This window comes from Syngnathus scovelli, chromosome 7, assembly GCF_024217435.2.
Source record: "Syngnathus scovelli strain Florida chromosome 7, RoL_Ssco_1.2, whole genome shotgun sequence".
Classification (NCBI taxonomy): domain Eukaryota; kingdom Metazoa; phylum Chordata; class Actinopteri; order Syngnathiformes; family Syngnathidae; genus Syngnathus; species Syngnathus scovelli.
The window spans coordinates 8054495-8079497 of record NC_090853.1 but is presented as its reverse complement, the minus strand read 5'-3'; the positions used below and the strand labels follow the sequence as shown (position 1 = coordinate 8079497).

General features: G+C 38.3%; 1 protein-coding gene across 1 annotated transcript in view; it reads left to right on the top strand.

Annotated features, from left to right (window-relative positions):
- Positions 1 to 25003, top strand: part of LOC125972532 (calsyntenin-2) — a 140584-nt gene that overhangs the window by 113929 nt on the left and 1652 nt on the right. Inside the window, exons 9-16 of the mRNA XM_049726282.2 lie at positions 2328 to 2490; positions 10387 to 10553; positions 12357 to 12505; positions 15571 to 15782; positions 19682 to 19852; positions 20363 to 20508; positions 21274 to 21397; positions 24797 to 24981. Coding sequence (XP_049582239.1) covers positions 2328 to 2490; positions 10387 to 10553; positions 12357 to 12505; positions 15571 to 15782; positions 19682 to 19852; positions 20363 to 20508; positions 21274 to 21397; positions 24797 to 24981 — 1317 coding nt within the window. The remainder of the gene's footprint in view (positions 1 to 2327; positions 2491 to 10386; positions 10554 to 12356; positions 12506 to 15570; positions 15783 to 19681; positions 19853 to 20362; positions 20509 to 21273; positions 21398 to 24796; positions 24982 to 25003) is intronic.

The window sequence follows — 25003 nt, the reverse complement described above, 5'->3', positions numbered from 1 at the left end:
AGGCTAATTATAATCTCTGACACTAGCGACTTAGCATTTCCAAAGATTGTAATAATAAATAGCTCTATGTAGCTTTACAGTATTTTTCTTATTAACACTTTGGAAATCTTCATGGGGTCACTATTATTTCTTATTTTTAATGCGATTGGGCTGGCCTTTGTGAGAGGACAATTGGGTCACAGCCTTTATTAGAGCAGAGGCACTATTTGACAATATATTGCCACTTGTAAGTTATATTTCTGTTTCTTCTCCAGGACTCTTTCCAATATCTTGGAAAAGTTCTTTTTCCCATAATTCTATTCAGCAGTTTCCTTTCCTCATATTTTTCCTATCTGCACTCTACCCTGATCCATCTGTGTCATCTCTCTGGCCACCACCTTTTCGCCTCACATCACCTTATCTATCTTTTTCTACTATCGTCCCTCTCCATCTCTCCTCTTAAGTTCGTAGGATGGGTGCAGATAGACTTTGAACTCCAAAGGAAGGATATGAGGCAACCGCTCCCACTGTCAGGTTCTAATAGAGAGACAAGCATTGAGAAAAGGCGAGCAGATAAACGAAAAAGAGTAAGATGGAAGTGGGCAGATAGCAATTCTGTTTTCTTCTTTCCGCCAAGTGCCCCAAGAGATGATGAAAAATCTTTGATGTGCTATGCTTTTGTTCTCCCTCTCTCGTTCACTCTGGTTTGTCCTCTGGTTGTTATCAGTCCTCTCTCTCCTTTGTTTGCAGGAATATTTACTTCGTTCACCATTTCCATCTGTCAATTTGCATCAGGCAGAAACTCGGGGAAGTAATCAGGGAATACATAAGTTTTTGCTCGCACAAGAAATATGAAGTGGAGATTCAGAACTGAACATCAACTCTGGCTTAGAAGATTTTTTGCTGACAAATAATGCAGCTCAATTGATGTTTTTGTGCGCAAACAACTTCTGGTGGGTAGTGTGTTGTTAGAGCAAGAGCATCCTCATAGAGTTTGTAGGACGGATATATGACTTTTTGCTACTCTGAATGTTTTGAAGACTTTGATATATGCTGCTGAAACAAAGTTTGTAGGATTGAATATAGGTTGTGCACCTTTTCAAAAAGGACTGTTTGATGCTAACACAAATCTCATTACCAAATGAACACCGCGCCTACTGTGAAGCCCGGTGATAGCAAAATCATCCTTTGGAGCAAATAGAATAGAAATAAAGAGCCAGTGTAGACAAAAATGTAAAAATAAGGCAACCACTGTTGTTGATGTTGAGGAATTAGTCTGCTTGCTGGCTCAACTCAGATAGTGCGGTTCAGATAATAGGCAGATGCATGGATTTTGGTCAAAGTTTTTAGATCACAAACTCCTGAGATTTAAACACAGGTTGGTAGCTTTTCTTTCCATTTTTCTTTTTACGTAATTGGTAATTCTGAGGTAGTATCGGAGCTGGTGTAGTCTGATGTTTAATACCTGAGCCTCACTGCCCACAGCTCTTTGTGTTGAAACCAGTTATCACCACTAATTCAATAATCTCATTGCGCCCTTGTGAATGCACATTTCGGACACTGCAATGTTCCGCTTGGGTGAGTTCTGTCAAAACGAAACAGATGAATGAATCCAGCGCTACTGTTACGCCTTTGATGCAGCAATTTACTAAGAATCCAGTGTGAAGGCGACAATAGACATGCAAGCTGTGACCTTACGCTGAACCTCCAAATCAAAATTGTCTGTTATTGATCTTAATCCCGTCATGGTCCTCTATTCAATCTAAGCACCAACTGCAGATATCGATGTTATGTATCAAGCAGCAGTGATGAAAAGATCACACCAAGTTGCCTCACACAACCAAAAACACCACCATCGATTACAACTCACAGCTGCTGTGTGCGCAGAGAGAGGTCACCCATAGTCAAGTGGTCAGAAGTTGACCCACATTGAATGAGAGGAGCTGAGAGGATGAGATGAAGCACAGCTAAATAGGAATGGCACTTCTATGGCAAAACAGAAGGAGAAATTATGCAAAACATAAACAAAAGGCATGAGGGTGCTTGTGCAATCAATTACATTGTCAAAAGAGGGCCAAACATGCAAATGAGTGGCACTGTCAAGCTTTCCTCAGAAGAGGGTCAAAAATGAAAATCAGCATCACATTCCTCTAAGTGTGGGCCAACTTGTTCTTCTGCTTGGGAGGCAACAAGCTCCAATGCAGTTTAACATTAATAGAAATTACATTAAACATTAAAAATCATTACTCTTACTCTGTCCAATGTCCTTCTGTGGGATGTTTTATAAAGTTGAAATATATTGTCAAGTCCGTGTGACTTTGACTGTGTTCTTTCTCTCTCTGTGCCAGATCTGCGACAAGGAATGGCATTACTACGTCATCAACGTGGAGTTTCCAGCGGTGACACTCTACGTGGACGGAGTGACATATGATCCCTATCTGGTGACAGATGACTGGCCCATCCATCCTTCCCAGATTGACGTACAACTTACAGTTGGTGCCTGCTGGCAAGGTGATCAGATTTGCTTCAGCTTCATTTTGACCGTTATAGCGTTTCTTTCATTGCAAGCTGAATCAAAAGTCAGCAAGAATCTTTCTACTTTGATTAGAGTTGCGAGCCATGTTACAGGAACTTTACTTGAGGCCATGCGTATTTCAATGCAAGTTTTATGTTGGCTTGGCTTCTTGCCCAGGATTGGTTGGCAACTGGTCCAAGGTGTACCCCGCATCTTGGTCAAAGTCACCTGAGAGACTCCAGTTCACCTGCAACACTAATGATGCCAAACAGCATAGATAATTCATTGGCTTGGCTTCTAGAGCTAGTTAACAAATCCCAAATTACTCATGCTGATATTGTGTATTCACCACATTCTCCTAAAGGAGAAGTACCCAATACAGAGGAACCAAGGAGAGGACAGACCAATATAAAAACACCCTTTGGGATCACTTCAATTTCTGCATACATTGGTGCTAAAAGTGATCTCATGTCCATCTAAGTTACAACAATTGGCACACACTTCTTGGGTTCCTGAGACAAAATGGGGTGATAAGGAGCAACATCAATGGAAAGTATATTTTATGTTGGGCACAAGGAACGAATACAGATGTATCAGCACATATGCTTCACAGAGTGAAACACAAAGAAAGCAACTTGGTTGTAAAATAGGGCAGATTTTATGGGCTGCAAAGCACACCAGACCTGATGTACTATTTGACTCTTGTTGTGTTTGGCATCCAGCCTGAAAAATGCTACTGGGCAATCTATTCATTATGTAAACAAGGTCATTCGGAAGCTTAAGGCTGCAAAAGGCTTGGCTGAAATTTCAACATTTGGGGAATAATGGTGCTTTAGAATGAAGTGTTTTAAGTGATGCCCATTGGGAATCCTTACAGATGGAGGCACACAAGATTGGACATTGATCACCTTCATGTAAGATGCAGGGAGGTTTTCTCTTTGTTGATAATCCAAGAGGATCAGATGGTTAGTGAGAATCACCCTTGCTTGTGAGGCACTTGCCCTGTCAGAGGGAAGTCCAAATCCTGCGCTCGAGGCCCACTATCCTTTATGTTTTAGATGTTTCCCCTCCTACAACACAACTGATTCAAATGATCGGCTCATCAGCAAGCTCTGCAGAAGCCTGATCATAATCATGAGTTGCTCTTTGGGATCATGCCACGGAATCTCAATTGGTTTTTGGTCAGGACTCTGGGTCGGAAACAATGTTGAAAACATTCTGTTGTCCTGCATCACTCATCTTCTCTTCAGCCTGACAAATTGGAAATATTTTTTTCCGTCGAGGCAGCAAAGCAGTACCAAAACCATGATGCATCTTCCACCAGTACATTTCTGTGCGTTTCTTCTTCACACAAAGTGTCATTTGTTCCTTCCAAACAATTTTTTGCATTCTTCTATCTACACTGACAGTTTACTAGTAGTGCAGTGGAACTTCTAGGTGTTCTTTTGAAAACGTCATTATTTTTTAGGGGGGGGAACTGGCAGTGGTGTCTTTGTATGTGGTGTCATACAATGATCATGATTCATCGTTATTTAATGATTTACTTTATTACACAATAGCTTTTAAGCTTTTAGAAATACTTTTGTGGGGTTTTTTTTTCAATAAGTTCACAATTTTTAATTGCGGATATTCTGAGAGCTCTTTTGTGCAAAGTATGATTCATGCTGGGCAATGAGAATGGAAAATGTGCTTTTTAAGGACAGGGCTTCTATTATATACTCAATTTGATGACAGTAGACTAGTTGGCTCCTTACTACAATAGTAATGTCTTTGAAAAGTCATCAGACAAGCAGCTCTTATCCTTTCTCAACCCTGCACTTTGCTTGATATTAGTTTAAACAGGCTGTTTGTCAATTGTTGTGACTTAGATTAAAATTGGCCCAAAATTTCAGGCCATTTTAATCGGATAAAAAGGTTTCACCTACCTTTTCTTGGGAACTGCATACTCAGACCTTCTGTGCTATCAGTCTTGTCTTTAACTAAATGGGAAACAATTGATTCACATATGAAATGTGAAAGATTAAGATCAGAGTCACAGTAAAATTGGCATTAAATGTGGCATTATGCTGGTTTAATACGTACCTCTTTCATATCAGAGCAAGCCCAACGATATCACTAATATTTTTTTTGACACATCATTACTAAGGGAACCAAAAAGCGTGGCACTTGTTCTTTGGGCCTGAATGAACAATTCAATTACGAAGGACACTTAGTCTGTCTTTGACAAATGATTGAACTAGTCGGAGTAAAGTCATACAATTAAAATGTCCTCTAAACGAATAGCTGACACTAATCACATCAGGGTGCAAAAAATGGCACTTTTTTTGTACAATTACAATTGTTTTGATAGTCCAAAAAGCATGTCAGTGATTCTTTGAATTTTGTAAAAGAGTGACGATGCAAAGTGCCAGACCAAAGTGCCATTAACCACTGCAGATTGCCTTTTGAAATCACTAACCTTTGCGTTTGTTGATGTTACATACATTCAAAGAGATAAGAGTTCCCAACTATTTTGCTTTTCAGATTATACACGCTCTCCTTTTATGTGGATCCGGTCAGACATCTGAGAAGTGTACTTGGTTACCCCAGCACTTAATTATGATGTGAAACAATTACCTGTCAATCTTTTAAGCAATTAACTTGACTCCTTTATCTTTTCTCATAATCCCTTTGTGAGAATGACACTTGTAGGAAGTGTATTTTATTTGCTGGCACAGAGGCGATGATTACTGACTTAATAGTGACTCAACCTCTGACTACTCACATGTAAGTCACTTGAATGCCTAGCTATCTCTTGGTGATTAAAATAATGGAGAAACTTAAAAATCTAATTCTCACTTAATTTTAACTCCCAAACAGAAATGCAAAATGGCACTTTAAAACAACTACCAATTACACATAGTGGAGCAATAAAACATGTGGCTTTTCATTTGTGAGCTCATAGTTCACTGCTGTTGGCTCATAATCTCTGGAGGTTAAACAGTTTTAATTGGGGTGAAGTCAGAGCTCTTGAAACGTCTGATACAGCACACTCATCGTACCATGCTATCATGGATATTGCTTTGTGCACTGGGGCCTTTTGGAAATGGTCGTCACCTAAATGGTTCCCCAAATATTCAGAGTAAAAGAGAGAGTTGCAGAGTGACTCACTAATAACATCTCTCCGATCTTAACAATAATATAATGATGCGGATATGTACTAGCAATAATCAATGTGCTGGGAAAAAAAGAAGTTTAAGAAGTTACAACAACTGGCTTTTAATGCTTCACTATTCAATATTTTTTAAATAAACAAATCGCTACAGCAACACAGAGCAATAATCGTGAAAAACATTTGTGATCATATCAAAATGTGCTAGTTATTTCTCTTAGTATTATAAGATTGTAAGATTCAGGGAGCAACAGTGTGTAGTCCAAACCCTGATTGATTAAATCACCGATTTAGAGGCGTGTACCAAAACCTCCTTGCAGGGACTTTTGTTTTTGTATAGTGTCAAGAGTTCAGACCGGAAAGCATGAGTAGACAAGCAATGGGTGCAAAGCAAACAGAAAGAAAATGTCAGTCCAAACAAAGCTTAGTTGCATGTAGCAGTGACATTTTCATTATATTCCTTGATGTAATTTCATGGCTCATAGCCATTAACTGGCCAGTCAGCATTGTTTGATGTAAATAGATTCTGTCACGACCACAGCAAGTAAATGTAATTGAGAATGATCACATTCTTGATATTTATGCTATGAAACTTTGAGCTTGGTGGCACAAGATTGTACGCTTTGGTAAGACGGTAATTAAATCAGTACCAACCCACCATTAGCAGCTGAGAACAAGCATTAATCAGTTGTGCATGAAAGTAAATGTGAAATAATGGCTTGCAATAAATTATTTTCATCAGTTGATGAAAATGAATAGCAATTATCCCCAAGCATGTCTCATTGAAATATACGGATATACTGACAGCATTAGCGGGAAGTATGAGCGTTTGTGGATTTAGCCATTGAATCATTTAGAGCAAAAATATACAATACAATGCAGTAAACTAAAATGAAATTGTATTTTTTTTCACATGGTACAGAGAATATATGTTGTCAGTATTATTAGATGTATGTTTTACTGATATGTGGATGCTAAAGTACCAATCGTTTGATGGCTTCAAATGACCATAGAAGCAACGACACTTTTCATATATTTTCATATAATTGTATTAAGACTTACAATATGTTAGTCTATTGACAATAGCTGTGGTAAAAGAACTCTTAAAAAAACAATTCTACCATAACAATTTGCATATCACAAGGCGAACTATCTGATTTCATTTAAATCGCAATATTTACAAATAGATCCAGAAACAGGAACTGACAACCTTACTTTAAGAAATAAACAGATGGAAACTATACACAAATAAAAGATACCGCTAGTTTCTGAGCAAAGTATGCACAACAAAAATAATCATATATCACATATTCAGTCCGCATCTTAGATTATTTTAGGTTTAATTCAAATCCGATGTTCTGGGAGAAATTAGACTCCCCTAGTATTAAATAAACCACATCATTAGTTAAATTGCATTGGTTAAAGCAGGAGAAACCTCACAGTGCCCTATCATATGCATGATTTTATATGAAGGTATAAAAATAGCCAGAATGTCAATGTTAGCTGAAACTACAACCTTTGGAAGAGTCGGCCATGTTTGATTATCATCAACACCGCTTCTATATTTACAGTAAGTAATGAGAGTTATTCCCAGTTTTCAATAAATATTGCCCTTCCCACAAGTAGACACAAGTCGTGATCATATTTCCAGTTCTCTCTAGCCTCTCCAGCATCAGTAGCTGCTCCTAGATGCAAATGAAGCTGAGCAGACGCTTCAGTGAGCACATGGAAGATGTAGAGTGAGCTGAGGGAATGATCATCTCATAAACAACAGTCACTGCAAAGTGGGATATTCACTTGTATCATTTCTGCTCCATGGCAGCTCATAATTCTGAAGAAAACTTCGTCTATCCGTGGCCTATACAGATAACATCTGAATGGATCGTATCTTGAAAAAACAAGGCTTTATGAACTTTGCTCTCACATGGAGCATGAAAAAGTCATCTTACTGCAGCCTCCAGGGTGGAGTTTTATTTCTTTTGGCATTTTCATGGTAGGCATTTCCAGTCAATTGAAGCTACTGCCCTCATTCCCTTTAAATTCAGCGCAGGTGAGATGTGCCGTCTCCATGGCAGAGATCTGCACACGCAAAGTATATTTATAAAGAACAGCAAGAAGATCTCTACTTGTGGATGACGTGAAGTTGGCCGCATGTCAAATTGTTGACTGTTTTGTGGACCCACACATCAACACAACCCGAACGAGGATGTAACACAGCAGACGAGCCAGCCGAGGGTCTGTCGGAAGAGAGGTTCCTGGCTTGGCTTGCATGCAAGGTGTTGGCTCATGCTCATGACGACTCGTGGGATATGCTCCAGCCACGAGAAGCTTTAACGATTCTCAGGCTCAAACAGGTCGACGTAAGAAAAATATGTGGTGTTTGACAGTTAAGAACAACAAGACAAACTTTCAGCACATCAGCGGTCACACTATGAGCTAGCTTGATTGCCTCCTTGGCAATTTTTAAAAATAATTCTAATTTAGATGTGTTAGTATCAACAACACTGTGGTGTTTCAGACGCCTAAGAGAAGTTTATTTCCTCTTTACAGGAATGTTAAAATCTTTTTTAGAGCAGTCTCAGCAAAGTTAAGAGGGAGGAAAAAACAATCAAGGATTAATTTAGTTTCCACTGGTCTAAATATTGTGTTTCCTTTTATTTGGAAAAGTGTGTGAGATAACAGAATATAATCAACCCTTCATCTCAACTATCTGCTCTATTGACAATGAGGAAACTCATCAACTGAAATGACAGCAAATGATTATGGCTTAAATGTGGCAAGTTTGGGGGTAAAACATTGCTTACGTTTTCACCACCAGGAAATAAGTGCATGATCAATTGTTTCTTGTGTTGGTCAGATGTGGATCCAACTGCTCAGACTGAGCTTTTGAGCTCACTGATACATCATTCCGAGCAGTGATACATGAGCCTGCAAAGTGAACTGGGAATTAGGGTGAACTGGGTCAAGCTGGACATTGTCTGACAAAGTGCAGGGAAGGATGCTGAAATGAGGCTTTGGCTTCCCTTGACTTCAGTTGCAGTTGACCATGATTGCTTCTGTTACCATCCTGATTGCTCTTTGCAATGCTCATCATTGTTAGTCATTCAGCATTGCAAACAAGACTGAATGCTGATTTGTTCTGCTACTTGACAATCTGTGTAGGTTAGAGCAATTCAACGGTGATTTGATTTATATCCTCTTTCTCAAATATTCAACTAATGTATTTCCCGGACTATAAGTCGCAGTTTTTTTCATAGTTTGGCCGGGGGTGCGACTTATACTCTGGAGCGACTTATGTGTGAAATTATTAACACATTATTATGCAATTTCACATGTTTTTTTCACACTAAACCACAAGACGGCGCTCTAGGCCTGTGGAATAATTGGAACTGCAACGGACAATGAGTCTGACGTCAGCGCCGCATCTATGTACTTCGGGAGTCAGCGGAGATGTTTATAGGTGTCACAGAGGACCAAGATTTCGATGGATTAATGATTTGGAGTGACACGGATGGCTCGATAAACTTGTTAGAGTTATTTGAGTAACTCTTAATATGTTATGCCAAGCATTCCCAGTTCCTCGTTTATGTGTTTTTGTAACGTTAGCATACGGTACCGTTCAGCCTGTTGTTGCCTATTCATGTCTGTTCTTGGAGTTGGATTTTGTCTAAATTTCCCCCCATAATGCAACTTATACTCCGGTGTGACTGACATATATATATGTTTTTTTTCTTCTTTATTATGCATGTTATGGCTGGTGCGACTTATAGTCCGGAAAATACGGTACCTGCCTTCTAAAAGTTCACAATTTCAAATTCTAGTTTCACATGAATATTATCATTTATATGGCAACACGCTTGATACATTTGCAATTTGAGCTATTTCTGGTGTAGGGAGTGGAGAATGCTATAACTCTATAAGTTCTCTACAGCTCACTGACACCGTTTACCCCCATTTTGTACATGAAGCTTTCTTGCATACAAACTCGTGATCTAGCTCTTACCTGACCACTTTGTGAACCAAGCTTGCAGTATTGGTCTCATAAAGCTTAAAAGACAGCTAAAAATATCTTCCCACACTGGGCAATCCATACTGTGCACCTCTTGAAGTCTCACTTGTGAGCTCTCCAGATCATGCTTTGTTCTATTCTGTGTTCCATCTGAAAGAGGCGAACTGGGGCACAGCATAGTTGTGTGATGGTGGCGATAATGAGTTAGATTTTGAATAATGTGTTTTTATTTTATATATGAAGGTAATCAAATTCATAGAAGTGAAAGCCAGATACATTGCTAGGCGGCACTTAAACCATAGACTGCTCATTTGCCTTTCTACAAATGAGAATATGAATGAATACATGGCTCTGATTAATACATTTTATCATATATATATTAAATACAAATGCAAATGAAAATGCTCCTTCCTACAAAAAGTTGATTTCACACTTTTGACATATTTTACAAATGGATCTCTATGGAACTCACGACTCAGGAAAACATGATAATTGACTTAAAGGATGAGAGTAGAAGCAGAAAAGCCCATATTTAACTTTAGTTGCCAAATTAAAGACGAGTCATCTTCAGTTCTAATATGATTTTATGGCATTTCATACTGGCTTCTCTGGTTTCATACATAAATTACATTGCTTATTTCATTTTGATATTCACAAGTGAAAATTAAGCATTAATGGTGGAGGTTTAATATTGGCTGTTGTTCTTTTGTGTGTCTGCATGTCCATGTCTAGGTGGTGAGGTGACCAAGCCAAGGTTTACTCAGTACTTCAGAGGCAGCTTATCTGGATTGACCATCCGACCAGGCAAGATTGAGAGTCAAAAAGTAATTTCCTGTCTGCAGGCTTGCAAAGAAGGACTGGACATCAACTCCCTTGAAAGCTTGGATAAGAACATCAAGGTACACATACAGAGGGCAACAAGACAAGGCAGTTTAACAAGTTCCGTTAACAAGAGCCGGCCTACAGTTATTTGTTTCTGGAAGTCAAAGGTTTTCTTGCGATAGAATCATACTGTATTTATCATATTATAATATAAAAATAAACCAGTCACCTATTCCAATCAGTCAGGTTCGGTCAGTGAAGTATTTTCAAGACGCTACGCAATAGTTTTTATTTTAATTCACTTTACATACACCTAAGCACACAGGCTTAGAATGACTTCCATGTATGTACTACTTGCAAAGCCAGTCGCCAAATGGCACAACTTTCTTGTCGTCTCTTATTCCTTCTTTGTCCCTTCTTTGCACAATTTACACGATGCCCCTAGTGATCAGACGGAGACACAACAGTTGGATAGGCCTTCAAAAATTCAACAAGCAGTAGCTAGTTGTTAATTATTTACCCCTGAATGCATGTCCATGTCCACAGTGCCCATAATTTCCATAGTTGCACAGTTTAAACATTGTCTATTTTTGTACCATAGCCACAAAAGATTTTATAGGGTTCACAGTTGCACAAATATTTGTTCTTCTCTTCTCACCACATAAATAAAACATTGACTGCATATTCAAAGTTGGAGAGAAACAAAAACTCTTGTCACTACACACAAGATGTGACAAGCGTCACCTGGGATGTGAGAATGACGAGTGTACTGAAGTTTACCTTAAGAGGTTCTTTACTTTTTCAGCTGCCATGATTCTGTGTGTGGCTTAGGGATGTCATCTGGCTAGCCTGTAGAGGGCTGGCACAGTACAATGAGAACTAAATAACAGAGAAAGAAGGGACTAGAGGAAGTGAAACGAAAGCAAGTGCAGCTGCAGAAGTAGATATGAGGACGATGGCAAGAAAGGAAACCTACGAGGAGGAAATAACAGGGGAATGGCTGAGTGTGAAGACCCCCATGGTGCTGCTAAGAGCCCAAAATCACCAGACCAGCAAACCATCTTTCAAGGAAGATTGGCCACAAATAACTATGTTCAAGTTGTGAATGCAGGAGAGCCAACAAAACCATTGGTCCATTACTTTTTTTTTTCACTTTTTTAAAAAAAAAATAAAATCATGGATGTCAGTTTACTCTTTTATAGTTCCTCATGAAGTTCCTTATGAAATTTAAGAGCATCTGCTTCAAGTTCGTTGATGACTAAGGTGTCCGCAGGCTTCAATTACACAGTTTGAATGGTCCAAAACTTCAACCCATCAATATTTATTCTCTAAGGAAGCAGCCATTCCAATCATTATTCTATTCATCATTCTACTGATAAAAGCCAAGGTAAATTGGTACATTTTCATTTTCTGTTCTTGGTTTTCCGGACTTTACAGATCATTGCTGTCAAAACATGAACAAGGTTCATATTAAAGGATAAAATAGAATATTGTGTGTTTCAGGGAACTGCAGTTTGCATGCAATCCTACATTCATTTTCTTTCTGTATCATGGTGAGACAAATACAACCAAGCATTTTCTATGTCTAAATGAGGATGCTATTAATGGTCACTGACCCAATTGACCCAGTTCCTCCAAGTTAATTTCAATATAATTCTTACAGGTCTTCGGCCATATTCTTCAACTGCATTTGAAAATAACAGCTTTGCTTTTGTGATCTAATGCTTCACTAGTCCGGAGTGACAGTTCTAACCTTTATGCCATTTTCAAATGAGTTTTAGCTCAGAAACACTTGAGGAAAAAGTAAATGCATTTCATTCGATTGTGCCGTCACACTAAATGTCATTTACATGTGTTTGTGCGTGTGTATTTGTTCTTAGTTTCACTTTAACCCAGCTCAGTCAATCCTGGTGATGGAGGGAGAGGATTTAGAAAACATGAATGTTGCCGTGAGAAAGGTCTCCTACATAAACTCTCGACAGTTTCCCACTCCAGGAGTGCGACATCTTCGCATCTCTACTACGGTCCAGTATGTATAAGAATTTTTTTTTCCTTTTCTTTGAGTTGCCATCACTTACTATACCTCCATTTCATTGGGATTTTTGTACCCATTGAAGACTTTTTATTACAAGCTCTCAGATGTTCTGTATGCATTAATGCAAGCCATTACTTCTGCTTTGCGTTAATACAAGACGGATAGTACTACCCAACTTCTTTTATTAACCTGAAATCTCCCTTTTTATACCTCTCTCTTCTAACAAAACTCACTGCTGAGCATATGTGCATGCATATTTTGTTTACTGGAAAAACGAGAGGTCAAATCAGTTCAGCCTTTTCAAAATGTATGTCTTTCAGAAAAAGTATATTTGTAAAAGCCCTGCATTTTTTATTGCATTGCTTTTCTTGTAGTGTTTGTAATGTCGTTTCTGTTTAAAGGTGAACTTGTCTAATGATGCTGACACGACTGCCAATGTATGTTCCATTGTATTCTGCGCAAGACAGATTCTTCTCAGTTACTTGTTTTCACCATGAACAAATTAGCAGTCGCCAGCTTCCATAGAGAGTATCAATCCACGCAAATAAACAGTTAAACAATTCGGAATGACTCCAAATTCAATTATGTTTGTTTTAGCTGATTTCTAATAACGGCAAAGTAAAGTAATCAAGGCTAATCACCAGAACAGTTGTTTTAGGATCCCTTGTTATATTTCTTTATAATTAAGTTGGACCTCCTCCAGGTTCGTGTTTCAGCTCTGCTAAGCAAACACGGCATCCGACCCACTGCGTCATTGTACTGCCCTCAGTCATATCAAGCACGCACACACACACACACACACTTGCACGGTTTCCCTCAACAAAAGCAAGAAGAGATCAGCTAGTTTTTGTTTATACATAAAAAAGACAGCTTCAGACAACTGGCATGACTGAGAGACAATATTTACTTTTCCATTCAGTTGTCAGGCAGGAAAATTAACAGATTACTTTGACATTTTAAGATAACTGTTTCCCTCAGAGTTACTGGAATGATAAATGAGACATTTAGACACCTAAAGTCATGTCATCCAAATTCTTACAAATGGATTAGTCAGAGAACAATCATTCATCTTGTATGATTGTACTTTCAGGGACTGAAATGATATACAAAGTTTTCCAGGGCTTGAACATATTAATTCAGAAATATGATATCATCCAAGCAAGTCATTTCAATATAATGGAGTAATCATTGTCACCAGTAAGTGTATCATTATGATCGACTTCCAGTTTTTATTTAAGGTTTAAAAAGACATATTACTATGAAATATTACAGCGACTTCATTCTCATGCAGTTGTGATGGTAAAGGAATTCCTTCCATGATTAATTAATTAAAATTATGGTCTTATTCATGAAGATGTCTGTATTACCCTATAAATGTTATATAAAATGAATAAATATAATCCTAAAGACTAGACGCAATAATATTGTGAAACCTTCCTATTGACTGTTCACTATTTCAGATCTGTTCTAGCGCTATTAGGAACTTACAAACTTTTGGATCTGATTCTAGTTAACAGAAAGGTTTTAACCACCTACTAAGTCTGCACTGCGCATTTTCAGTCTATCTGACCCTTTAAGGGACATTTGAGGATATAATATAGTACTTTTTGTCATGTCTGTTGAATGGACTGTTGAAAGCTCACATCACTATGTCAAACCTTAAGATTTGTGTATCACTATAGACAAAGCAGACACGCAGCTAGCTGCTTGAACACTGGAGAAAATATTTACGAATGACTACAGTGTGTTGTTAATATTATTGAATAACTGCACTTCCTAGTAAGGGCCTGAGATGTGATGTGTAGATCAATAATGACATATGGGTACCTGGGCTAACAGATCTTTATGCTCCAATCAAACATCTCAAGTAAATATATTGGCACATTGGATAGTGCAGTCGTTTGAGATAATGTATGTGCAGGAACACGGAGGAATGAAAGGGTCCTGAACTATTTATCAGGAATGTGTCTAAAAGTTAGGAACTTCTTCTTCCACATGATGCATAATCCTATGGGCGCATCATGCTGCTGGTCAGTCACACAGTCTGACAGTTGTTTTGTTTGTGGAAAATAGTAGAGTTGTGGCAACACAACGAATCTTGCAAACACTTCAGGATAAATCACAATACAAGGCATTTATGATGAGGCTGAGAGAAGACTGCGTTGTTCCTCCGGTGCTGCAGGCAAGCACTATCCAGGTACAGAGGGAGGAGATGTGGAGCTAAGCATTCTTGCTGTGGGAGGGGTTGAAATTAATGAATATGGTTATGAAATCAGTAACGAAATAAATAATGTACGTCCTTCAACAAAGAGCTGCATGACGAGCTTGGAGTAATAATACTGTAGATGTATCGCTGAGATCATTTCACATAACGCAAAAAACTAGATTTACTCAGGTAAGGCTTCTTAAAGAATTAAGCAGTAAAACTGTATTACACTTTAGATTAGATGTCACACAATACAATATAAACATGAAATTCAAATGAAAATGTTAAAATGATTCCTGTGAGTTGATAAGCAATTAAACGACTGTACGATTTTTTTTTTTTTAATGAAATTACTACTACTCCACCCTTTTTGGTCATTTGGTGTTCATTGTGTGTCATGTAAACCCATTGTGGACTGTTTTAAGCATTTTAGCTGTGACATTCTACCAGAGAATATCTGCTCGTTATCATGCGCCGGTTTATTGAGCGGAGAATATTGGTGCGATTAGACATGTCGTTTGTCAACAATGCCATAACAACGAGGAGTTACAACCAAGTGGACCTGCAAGCTGTCAGATGATGGTTGAATGCATCCTGGAAGGGATATTGAGACAGCTGGCGCTAAAGTAATTCTTTCAAGTATAAAATTAACAGTATAATAGCATAAATAACGGTATAAATAAATACATAAATGAATAGAATTTTTTACGAAGCTAAGATTTGAAATAAACTAGTTTTTGTACCTTTACCAGATGCATTAGGGGTATTTCAACAAAATATCTGTATCGGATCAGTACCTGATTAGTATAACAGACATCCTCTCATTAAGCTTTTTCTCTTGGCTCATTCATAGGTGTTTTGGTGAAGACACTTGTCTCACCATCCCTGACATTGAAGCAGTAGTAATGGTGCTGCAGCCCAGCAAGCCCATGATAACCATCACCGGATTAGAAAGACAGAGTTGGCCAGCTTCTGACCTCAGGGGGCTGAAAGGTGTTCAGCTATTCCAGCAGCTCCACATCATCAGCACGGTCAACAGGGGAGATGCTGCTGCCCATAACACAGGTAACATACTGCAATGTCAAATGTCATATGTAGCACTTTTTAGAGACCACGAGTTTGCACTTAAACGTGTAGTCAGACGATATATGTGAAGCTACTATACCTTTTTATAGAGGTATCAGGAGGGGTGGCTGTGCACAGATGTGGACTTGTCTTTACACCGGTAATTAATGGTGTGCAAGGAGGAAGAGGTTTCATAGTGATGACACAGCACATCAATTGACAGAGATGGAATGGTCAGAGGCAGCACATTGGACAAGCAACTGTTTGCACTTCTGAGGTTCAGGGTAACAAATACGGGCGCCGGCTTCCCACATTCCAAAATCACACATTATCAGTTTATTGAAGACTCTAAGATATCCTGAGGGGTGAATGTGAATGTGAGTTTGTCCAGATATGTGTTACCAAAAAATCAGCTGGGATAGGCTACAGTTCAACCTCAACTCCAATTAGGACGAATAGCAAAATGGACGGATGAAATTGACAGAAGATGTCATTGGGATTTTTCATGTTGAATGGAAATTGATGCTAAATGTGCTACAAATCAAATCTGAATAACTTCGGAACCTAATTACACAGCAAATTTCATTCAACCCATTTAAGATGTGGCAGATTTATTTGAGAAATACCAAACATTCTACAAAGGTTTTCACACACCAAGAACTAAAACAATGCAACTGTGAAACACAGATTTGGTTCAAATGCTTCTTAAGCTCCATAAGATTCTAATTAGAAAGCATTTCAGGCTCATTTTTGCAATGATGTAATGACCATAAAAACAGTTGAAAACAGAAGTGTACACACTGTACTTTCGCCATAAGCAAGAATGTTATAATTTGGGGTTTTTAATTGATTAGCTAGTTTTCTCAAGAATTTGCAAATTTCAGTGTCTGTTGATTTGAGATGGATTTGAACAATTTGATAGTAGTTATTATTTTATAGGCATACCCTCACCATACTTGATAGTCGGAACAGTGTTTCAAAGGCTCACATTGACTCCACAAAAAATACTAAAGGTCACTGCGGTCACACAGTTCAATCTTTGTTTAGTCAGGCCATAACATCATCTTTCACAAATCATTTGCCTTATCAATGTAGGCAGCTACAAATTTTAGTCGAGCTTATAGATTTCAATTTCGAAAAAAGATTTACTTTGTTGGCTGGCTTCCTATCAGTCCATGCCGATATATGATTGACTTCACTGTGAATCATCATGACAATCAAAAAAACTTGAGCATTAATGGATTCCATGTTCTTACTGAAATCCAATTTCCTTGTAGACTTCAAAGTTCAGAATAGACTACAGACTCATCTGATAGCTAGCCCGCAGTCCATCTCAAACTTCAGATAAACACTTCAGTTGCTGCAGAAAACTCCTCAAGTGCATCTGTTTACCAAAGCATATCTTCAACAACAGGAAAACACAAACAAACTGGTGTGTCATTGTATCCCTTGAGCGAAACAATTACTTATTGATGAATTTATTATCTCTGTTGGTATTTATATCTTAATCTATCAAAAGGACAACGTTTAAAATATAATTAAAACAACAAAGCTGATAGTAATGCAAGGTTATGCCATGGTTTTTAGCATCTGAGGATGAGAGCCCAATTTTCTCACCAGTAAACTGTAATTAAAGCTAAAAGTTTTTGAATGCAGATCTGCTTGCTCACTCCTGCAGCAGCACTTTACAGGGCTCCCCCCAGGGGACACAGGTTAGTCTACATGAGCTCCTCCACTTCTAATACACCCTCACAAGTACTGATGTCAGCGCAACTTGAGACCTGTGCCGACCGGCTGTAAGAATCACTCACCAAAACCATTGAAAATTGAGTATTTAAATCCTCTTGTCCCTGACCACCACGGCAGGAACATCCCGATTTGGCCTGGCCCAGAGCTAATTAAGAGGAGATAAGAGTGAAGGAGGTCTGAGCCCTCTATTGTGAATAATGCAGTGAAGGAAGCAGAGCAGAAAGGAGCATCATGCTTTAAGAGTTGGTGTAGTGGAGCTCTCCCTGCCAGTGAAATAGAACCGGCAGCTGGGGAAAGTGATTAGCTGGAAGCCAAAGAAAGAAACAGTTGGAACGAAAGAGGGCGAAGCAGAGTGAATGTGCCGGGGACACACAAGTTGAAGTTCCTTAATGAGCCGATCCCATTTTCTCATGAAGTTTAAAGGATTCAAGAAAAAAAATCATTTTAAAGCCTGGCAATACATTTCTTTTAGACCCATTTAATCATTCATTGTCCTCTTAGTTGCTTTCCATGTCATTCATTTGCTGCAGACTTGGCGCTGCTTCATTTTCCTTTTCCATCTCGGAATATCTTTTCAAGGCTTAGTTGGATACTTTTTCTCAAGGCCAGCCAAGGTCCTTAATTCATTAACTCATAATCAACATTTTGTCACTGTTCATACCCTTGCCTCAAAGTCTTTCAGTACAATGTGACTTCAACAGTTCCTCATTATCTTCTTCAGCCTGGCAAGTTTCATGCCACTCGTTCTTCTTTGTAGGCCACATGATTGCTGTTTTTCCACTGCACATTACAGACTAAGCCCCCAATCTTTGTCTAACTCAATGATACCTACTTTCCTGCATAAATTCATCCTGAAATGTAAGTCAACAGTAAACAAACTTTTCTTAAATACCACACTGTGACTTTGCAGTATTTTACTGAATCAACAAAAGGTGGAAAAATATGTTTGTGTTGTGTATTGTTATGGCTTTTGTTGCGGGGGAGGGTGAAATTCAGGTCATTCCAAAGGGTCCATCTACTTTTTTTGCAACTGTATAAAAAAAAAAGAAAAAACTTTAAAATTTGTTATTGAAAAAGGGAAAGAAAGTTTCCAATGACATCTTTAACTTGAATGGCAGCTTAGCTTTGGAACTTCCTAGATAAACAGTACATCTCAGCAATTTAGATTATCAAGAAGAAAATAATTAATCTAATTAAAACTTGTTTAGTCAAAGGGAGTATGTATGGGGGAAAAGATGTGAACAAAAAGGCTCTCTGATATAGAAAGCTAAAGGTAGTTTTAATACACAGGCTAACTATAATGCAGGCCTTGGTTTGGAGGAAATACTGGTGCAAGACACAAGGCAAAGACCGAATGACATCTATGACTGAAAATGTGGAAAAGCTGCTGTGAAGCACTTTGCAGATCAATTAATGTCCAGATTACATGCTGCCTGTCGCACGTCCCCCAGCCTAGACTTTCCTTGCATGTCGTCTAAAGTGATGGACTGTGGTGCAACGCACTGAATTGGTAATAGTTTGATATATTGATGTATTTTGTGATGTCATGCACAATAGCCACTGAACATGCATGCCACATAAATAAGATGTTTTTTTTTTCCTTTAGGTTGAATTACGACGTTTTTCAACTACAAAGGGATTTAATTAAAAGTCACCATTTACACCAAATCATCAATCGCTCACTCATCCCCTATTCTCTGCTTGATCTCTGTTGACCCAACCAAACACACTCACACAAATACACACACTGCTATAAGCTGCTGGAGTAACGAGTCCCCTCAGACAGCAATCGCAGTCTCACTTCGAGTCTAAGTACTTGCATCATGACCCAGCGCTCTTCCTCACTGTCTCCTCCCAAGAGTGAGAGCAGCTTTGCACATTTAACAGCCTCTTAAGACACTATGTGTGCGCGTGCGTGTGTGTGCCACAAGTAATTGGTGTCATCATCTAGGAGACACTGTGTTGCAGTTTCTGCTGTTGGTTGTTCAGAATGCGTATGCACCTCAGAGGAAAACCGCAATGGAGAACGACAGAAGCACACCAAATGTGCAAATTATCCTGTCATCAACAATCTATTCAATTATACAGTAGTCGTTGCGTCAAAAGTTCACATGATCTAAAAAGCTGTGCGTGCGTGCGTGTTTATTTAGAGCAAAGACAAGGACGCCTGGAGCAGATCATTCACAATTTGGACTACTGCGACATTCTGGTGTTGGGTGAAGAGTTGAGGCCTGACCAGGAGTCACTCCAGCTGCAGCGCAGCATTCTGCTTGGAAAACGCCTAGATGCCACTAATTCCACATCTGGGATGTCCGTATATGGTTAGTTACTATTAACTCTTAGTATACAAGATGCATTAAATGCCCTGAACTTATATGTGTACATTTCACAACTTCTCAATCAATATCGTAGAAATTTTTAATTTCATTCATTTTATGTCAGTTCAGCAAGTGAAATTTGTATATTGTATATTATACAGATTAATTAAATAAGTAATAAGTAATATACCACTACCCAATTTTCTAATTAAAAACAACATTTAATGTAAAATACAAAAGCTGATTTAACATGACTGGCACGCATGCATTACTATTTTTTTCATCTTTCTCTCGCGCCATGGCCAAAACCATAAAGTGTCTGTTGTTGGTTTGTTTTTTCAGGTTATAATACTTGAGTTTAACTTTTTGGAATTAAATTACTGAATTTATGCTTTTCACGATATTTGGATTCAAATTTATTGAGATGCACCTGCTGTGTTCTTTTTATGCTTTATATTTTATGTTTTATTACAGTGAGCATTCAGATTTGTTTATTTTCATGTGTCACTGTAGGTGTGGAGTCCATGGCTAACTATGAAAACGTGATCCGAGAAGTGCGTTACTACAACTGGCGACCAACGCAGCTCACAGAGAGAAGGTTCCGTCTTACATGTTCAGAGCTCAACGGACGCTACACCAGCAATGAATTTAACTTGGAGGTCAGTCTAACGACAGCTAGCCTGATCATTAATGAGCGAGAGAGCAGCCAATATTCACTGCCTGCACATCGGAATCGTAAAAGTAACATTAAGTTAAAAATCAATGACACATTCTGTTAAAATGTGAACGACTCTGCCATAAAGTTACTAATTGGGTTCTGAGGCTTGTTCCACTTAAATTCGCTTTGTGCTTTATAGCCGGGATGTCAAACTCATTTTCTCCCCAGGCAATAATAGTGTTATGGCTGGCCTTAGCGAGATGCTTGTAAATGAGAAATGTATAAATGTACTGCATCTTCTGCTAGTATTATTACATAATTGCCTCATGTTTTGCATGTTATTCATTTTAGAAAAAATCTATTAGGAACTTATTTAGGCAGTACTATAGAAAAGTTATATCAAACCGTGTATGTAGTTATTTTTCTGTTAACCCAAAGCTTGGTGTTGCAGTGATTATTTGTTATTGCAACTACTAAGAAAAAAATCACAGCATTACTTTTTAAAAATTATATATTGCTGAAATGGGAACTAACATGCTGAGAGGGTTACAAATTTAGTGTTTTTCCAACTAACCTACTGAGATCATGTGTGACAAAAGACAACAGTTGTGGCAAATCTATTCCACACTCACATTTTCCTTGTAGTGAGGATGATACATGTTTGATTAACTGAGGTCTCTAAATTGTCCCTAGGTGTGAATTTGAGATCATGTAAAAACTTAAATTAACTTTTGACTCAAAGCAAAATGATTCTGTCTTTTTACAGGTGAGCGTACTCCACAGTTCAGAGGTGAAAGAACACGTCAGTCAGATCGCGCCTTTACCTCAGCACATGAAATTAGTTCACCATTCAGCTATGATTGATGAAATCTACCCTGCGCATAGCTCAGGTAGGAAAACATATTTGAAATGCTCTGTGTGTCATCGTCACCAACTTGCGTCTAGTATTTCTCATTTTCAGTCCTGTTGGCTTTCAGCGGTTTGTTTTTCTTGATATAGTCTGTCTATTTCATTCCCTGGTTCAATATAATGGAGGGGGAATGGACTACAATTTGCAATACATTGGACTTTTTTCACTTGTACAAAATCTTTGTCTCACTCTTAACTGTGTCTTTCCCTGTTATATGTTCAACACACGTTTAAATTTGAAAAACAAAAATAACAGGAAGTGAGGTTTTATGTAAAAAGGTGACCTACTTTTAAATAATTGTGGACATGAGATTGATAGGGTGCACAGGCAACAGTGTACGCCAACTCAAAATATAGAATAAAAATAGTTGACCTTTGTCAATTAACACTCGCAACATCTACAACAGACTGAAAGACAAGTGCAGACAATTCAGCTTGTTTTTATTTTTTCAAACCAATGTACCTCTGCAGTATAATTATGATGTGAAGAGATTTTCCAAGCTGTTTTTTCACACAATTTGACATAGTTAAAAATCAGTTTGACTTTGTAGTTCCTTATCGGATTGTTCATCAGATTGTTACTCTCATTCCCCGGAAAGTGGAGAGGCACAGCCGAGTGCTCTTCAGTCAAGAGAACATGGCGAGACATTGGTCTTATTCTGCCATACGAGGTTTAATAATTCATCAGACCCCAATGGATTCTACTTAGTACTGCAGATATCACAGCGCTAAGTGTGTGCATGCCTTTGTGTGTCTGTGTGTGCCGGTGTGTTTTTCAGAGGCTAACGTGGCAAAAAAGAAGGTCAAACAAAGTGGGCAGTAATTGAACTATTGTATATGAGTAAATAGTATATAGTCAGTAGATGTTAGTAGTTAGAGCATGATCATGATTAGTGTATGTGGCTGTTTCAGGAGGAGTGCTTTATCGTGTTAATGAACTCAATACAAAACAGGCAGCAGTTTGTCAGATAGAGAAAAGAGGCTTCTGTTGTGCAAAAAGTAGCAGCTTATAGTCTGAAAAATACAGTAGTTATGAAACTTCTTTGTGTCTGTACGACAGTAATATGCTGCCTCCGGTGGCCAAATCACGCTCAAGTTGCGATTTATTCATGATGCACTAACTGTTTAATTATTTAGATTTTATTTTATTCTTGCATTGTTATATGTTTCAGAATGTACAATATTAGTGACTGGTATTTCTTTATTGAAAAAAAACACCAATCACAAAATGATTTTCTTTTATATCACAGGTTATTGTCATTTGCGCTCATTTTGCTGGGGAAAGATGATTTGATGTTTGTTTTAGTTCTGAGCATGGCCACAGAATGGACTCTTATCTTAAGGCACTGCTGCATAGCACAGCATAACCTTGTACACCAAACTGAATCTGTTGCAAAAACAGGATGACTTCCATTATTCTCTCATTTTGCAACAGGTTTCTTTCTGTGCAAAATGAGTGAAATTGATTGGATCCATTCATATTCATAAAACGGTTATTGACTAAAACATCTCCACAGGAGGTTCCAATGTACAATACGTACAAAAGAGTAAATGGAAGATTCAGATACGCCTCAAGACCAACACATTTATGGGGAAAAAAAAACAACCCACAATGAATCCAAACTGGAGTAAACACGGTACAGACCATTAAATATGATGTATGGATATACGGTATGGCACGTCCTCGTCCATCATTAAATAAACATAAAAATTTCAGATGACGGCCAGTGGAGTAATGCAGAGGTTGCCCTCATTTAAATCGGGGGGGGGGAGTCAGCCCAGGCCTTGTAATTGTTGAGTATCTGTAATCAGTGCTGATGCTTATATATATATATATATATATATATAGAATATATATATTCAATTAATTCAAGATTTAATATTCAAATAATTGTTTTGCCCTAGTGTGAATCTAAGTGTGCCTAAGTGTGTCTCTTCATGCAAAAGTGTGAGCTACTTGCCCTTGCATGAATTATGGGGGCATGAAAGTCTTTAGTTTTTGGGTGGGATTCACAAGAAAGTGAAATAAATGATCATCTGAGAAGTGCTACAAGTGCCTGACTCATAACAAACACACACAGTAACAGCAGCAGTGGGATTGAGGCCAGATTCATAAATGTTATGCTCTTTCAGAAGGGTAAAGATCAGAGCATGAGAAATAAACATTTTAGATCAAGAAGAAAACTGTGTGTCTAGTTGTTGTTGTTGTTGTTGTTTTGAGTATACTATTGAAGAAAGTTTATTCTGGTTTTGCTCCACTTTTGTTGCTGTGGACTGCACAGCAAATAGATTTATATGTTGGGGATTATTCTATTTTTATTGATTATTAGTACTTATTTTACTTATTATACACATAAAATGCCGTATACTTTAAATACAGTATATCTTGACTTTATTTTACATTATTTAAACCTTAAAGACTTTGATGCAAATATAATTAACTTTGTACATTTTTATGAGCTTTTGTGTCCTAGAATTTATAACAGGGGTCCTAACTTTTATTTAGTCATAAACTAAATACAGGATATTGGTTTGCCAGCTCACTTCTGTGCATGCAAGCGTGGGTTCAACTCCCACTCAGTGAAAATGTGAATGCCAGAGTTAATGGTTTTCTCTCTAAATCCAACATTTGCTCTCTAAACGATTTCAGCCAAAGTCTGCTCTAGCTCTCTTTGACCCTAAAGAAAATAAGTGGTATGAGAAAAAAAATGGGAGGATATTTGTTATCATTTTAAACAACAAACACAACAGCCTAACTCACAGCTTTCTCTGTGTCTACAAGACAAGGCTAATGGGATTTTTTTTTTTTACAAAATTGTGGAGTAGCCAAGGTGCTTGTTGACATGTTGTCCCTGCTTAATTTAACTGTGCATTTTCCCCTGTGGCTTTAGTGACATATTCTCTCCTAAAATCACTCTCAAAATAAGTTATTTTTTTTTTTAATTACACATTTGGACGATAAGGAGACTTACTGTGGCTCGTTTTGTTTTTTTCCCACTCAGAATGTGGTCAAAGTCTGCTAGTTGTCCATCCCTGGAGTAGGAAACAAAAGGATGGATGGATTAGTTGCAGTAGCAGTCTTTTAATCATCTGCTGAACGTTCTGTTGGCTCCTTGGCCAGAACTCGATGTTCAAGCTTTTTCATTCATGTCTTCTACATGTATACCTGAAATACAGCTGTTTGTTTTTTAATATGTTCCAAACGCCCGGCTGTTGCCCAGTCCAGGCTGTATGCTGCCTTTTAGGCCAACATCAGCTGGGATAAGCTCCAGCTCAACGGTGACCCGAAATATGATAAGCGATACAAAACAGATGGATGGACGGACGGACGAATGGACTATCCGCACTTTAGGATTGTGTTTGCCGTCTGTCATTATCAGGGGTCCCGAGTGCCGTCACAGTGGTCATTGTGATGTGTATCGCCGTCCTGGTGGTGGTGGTGGTGTTAGGCATCTACCGCATCCATCTAACCCACCAGCAAGAAGTTAAGCTGTCTGAGACGACCAAAGAGGAAAACGGGACCTGGGACGACTCAGCCCTGTCCATCACCGTCAATCCGATGGAGGTACAGTTTATGGAGAAAAATG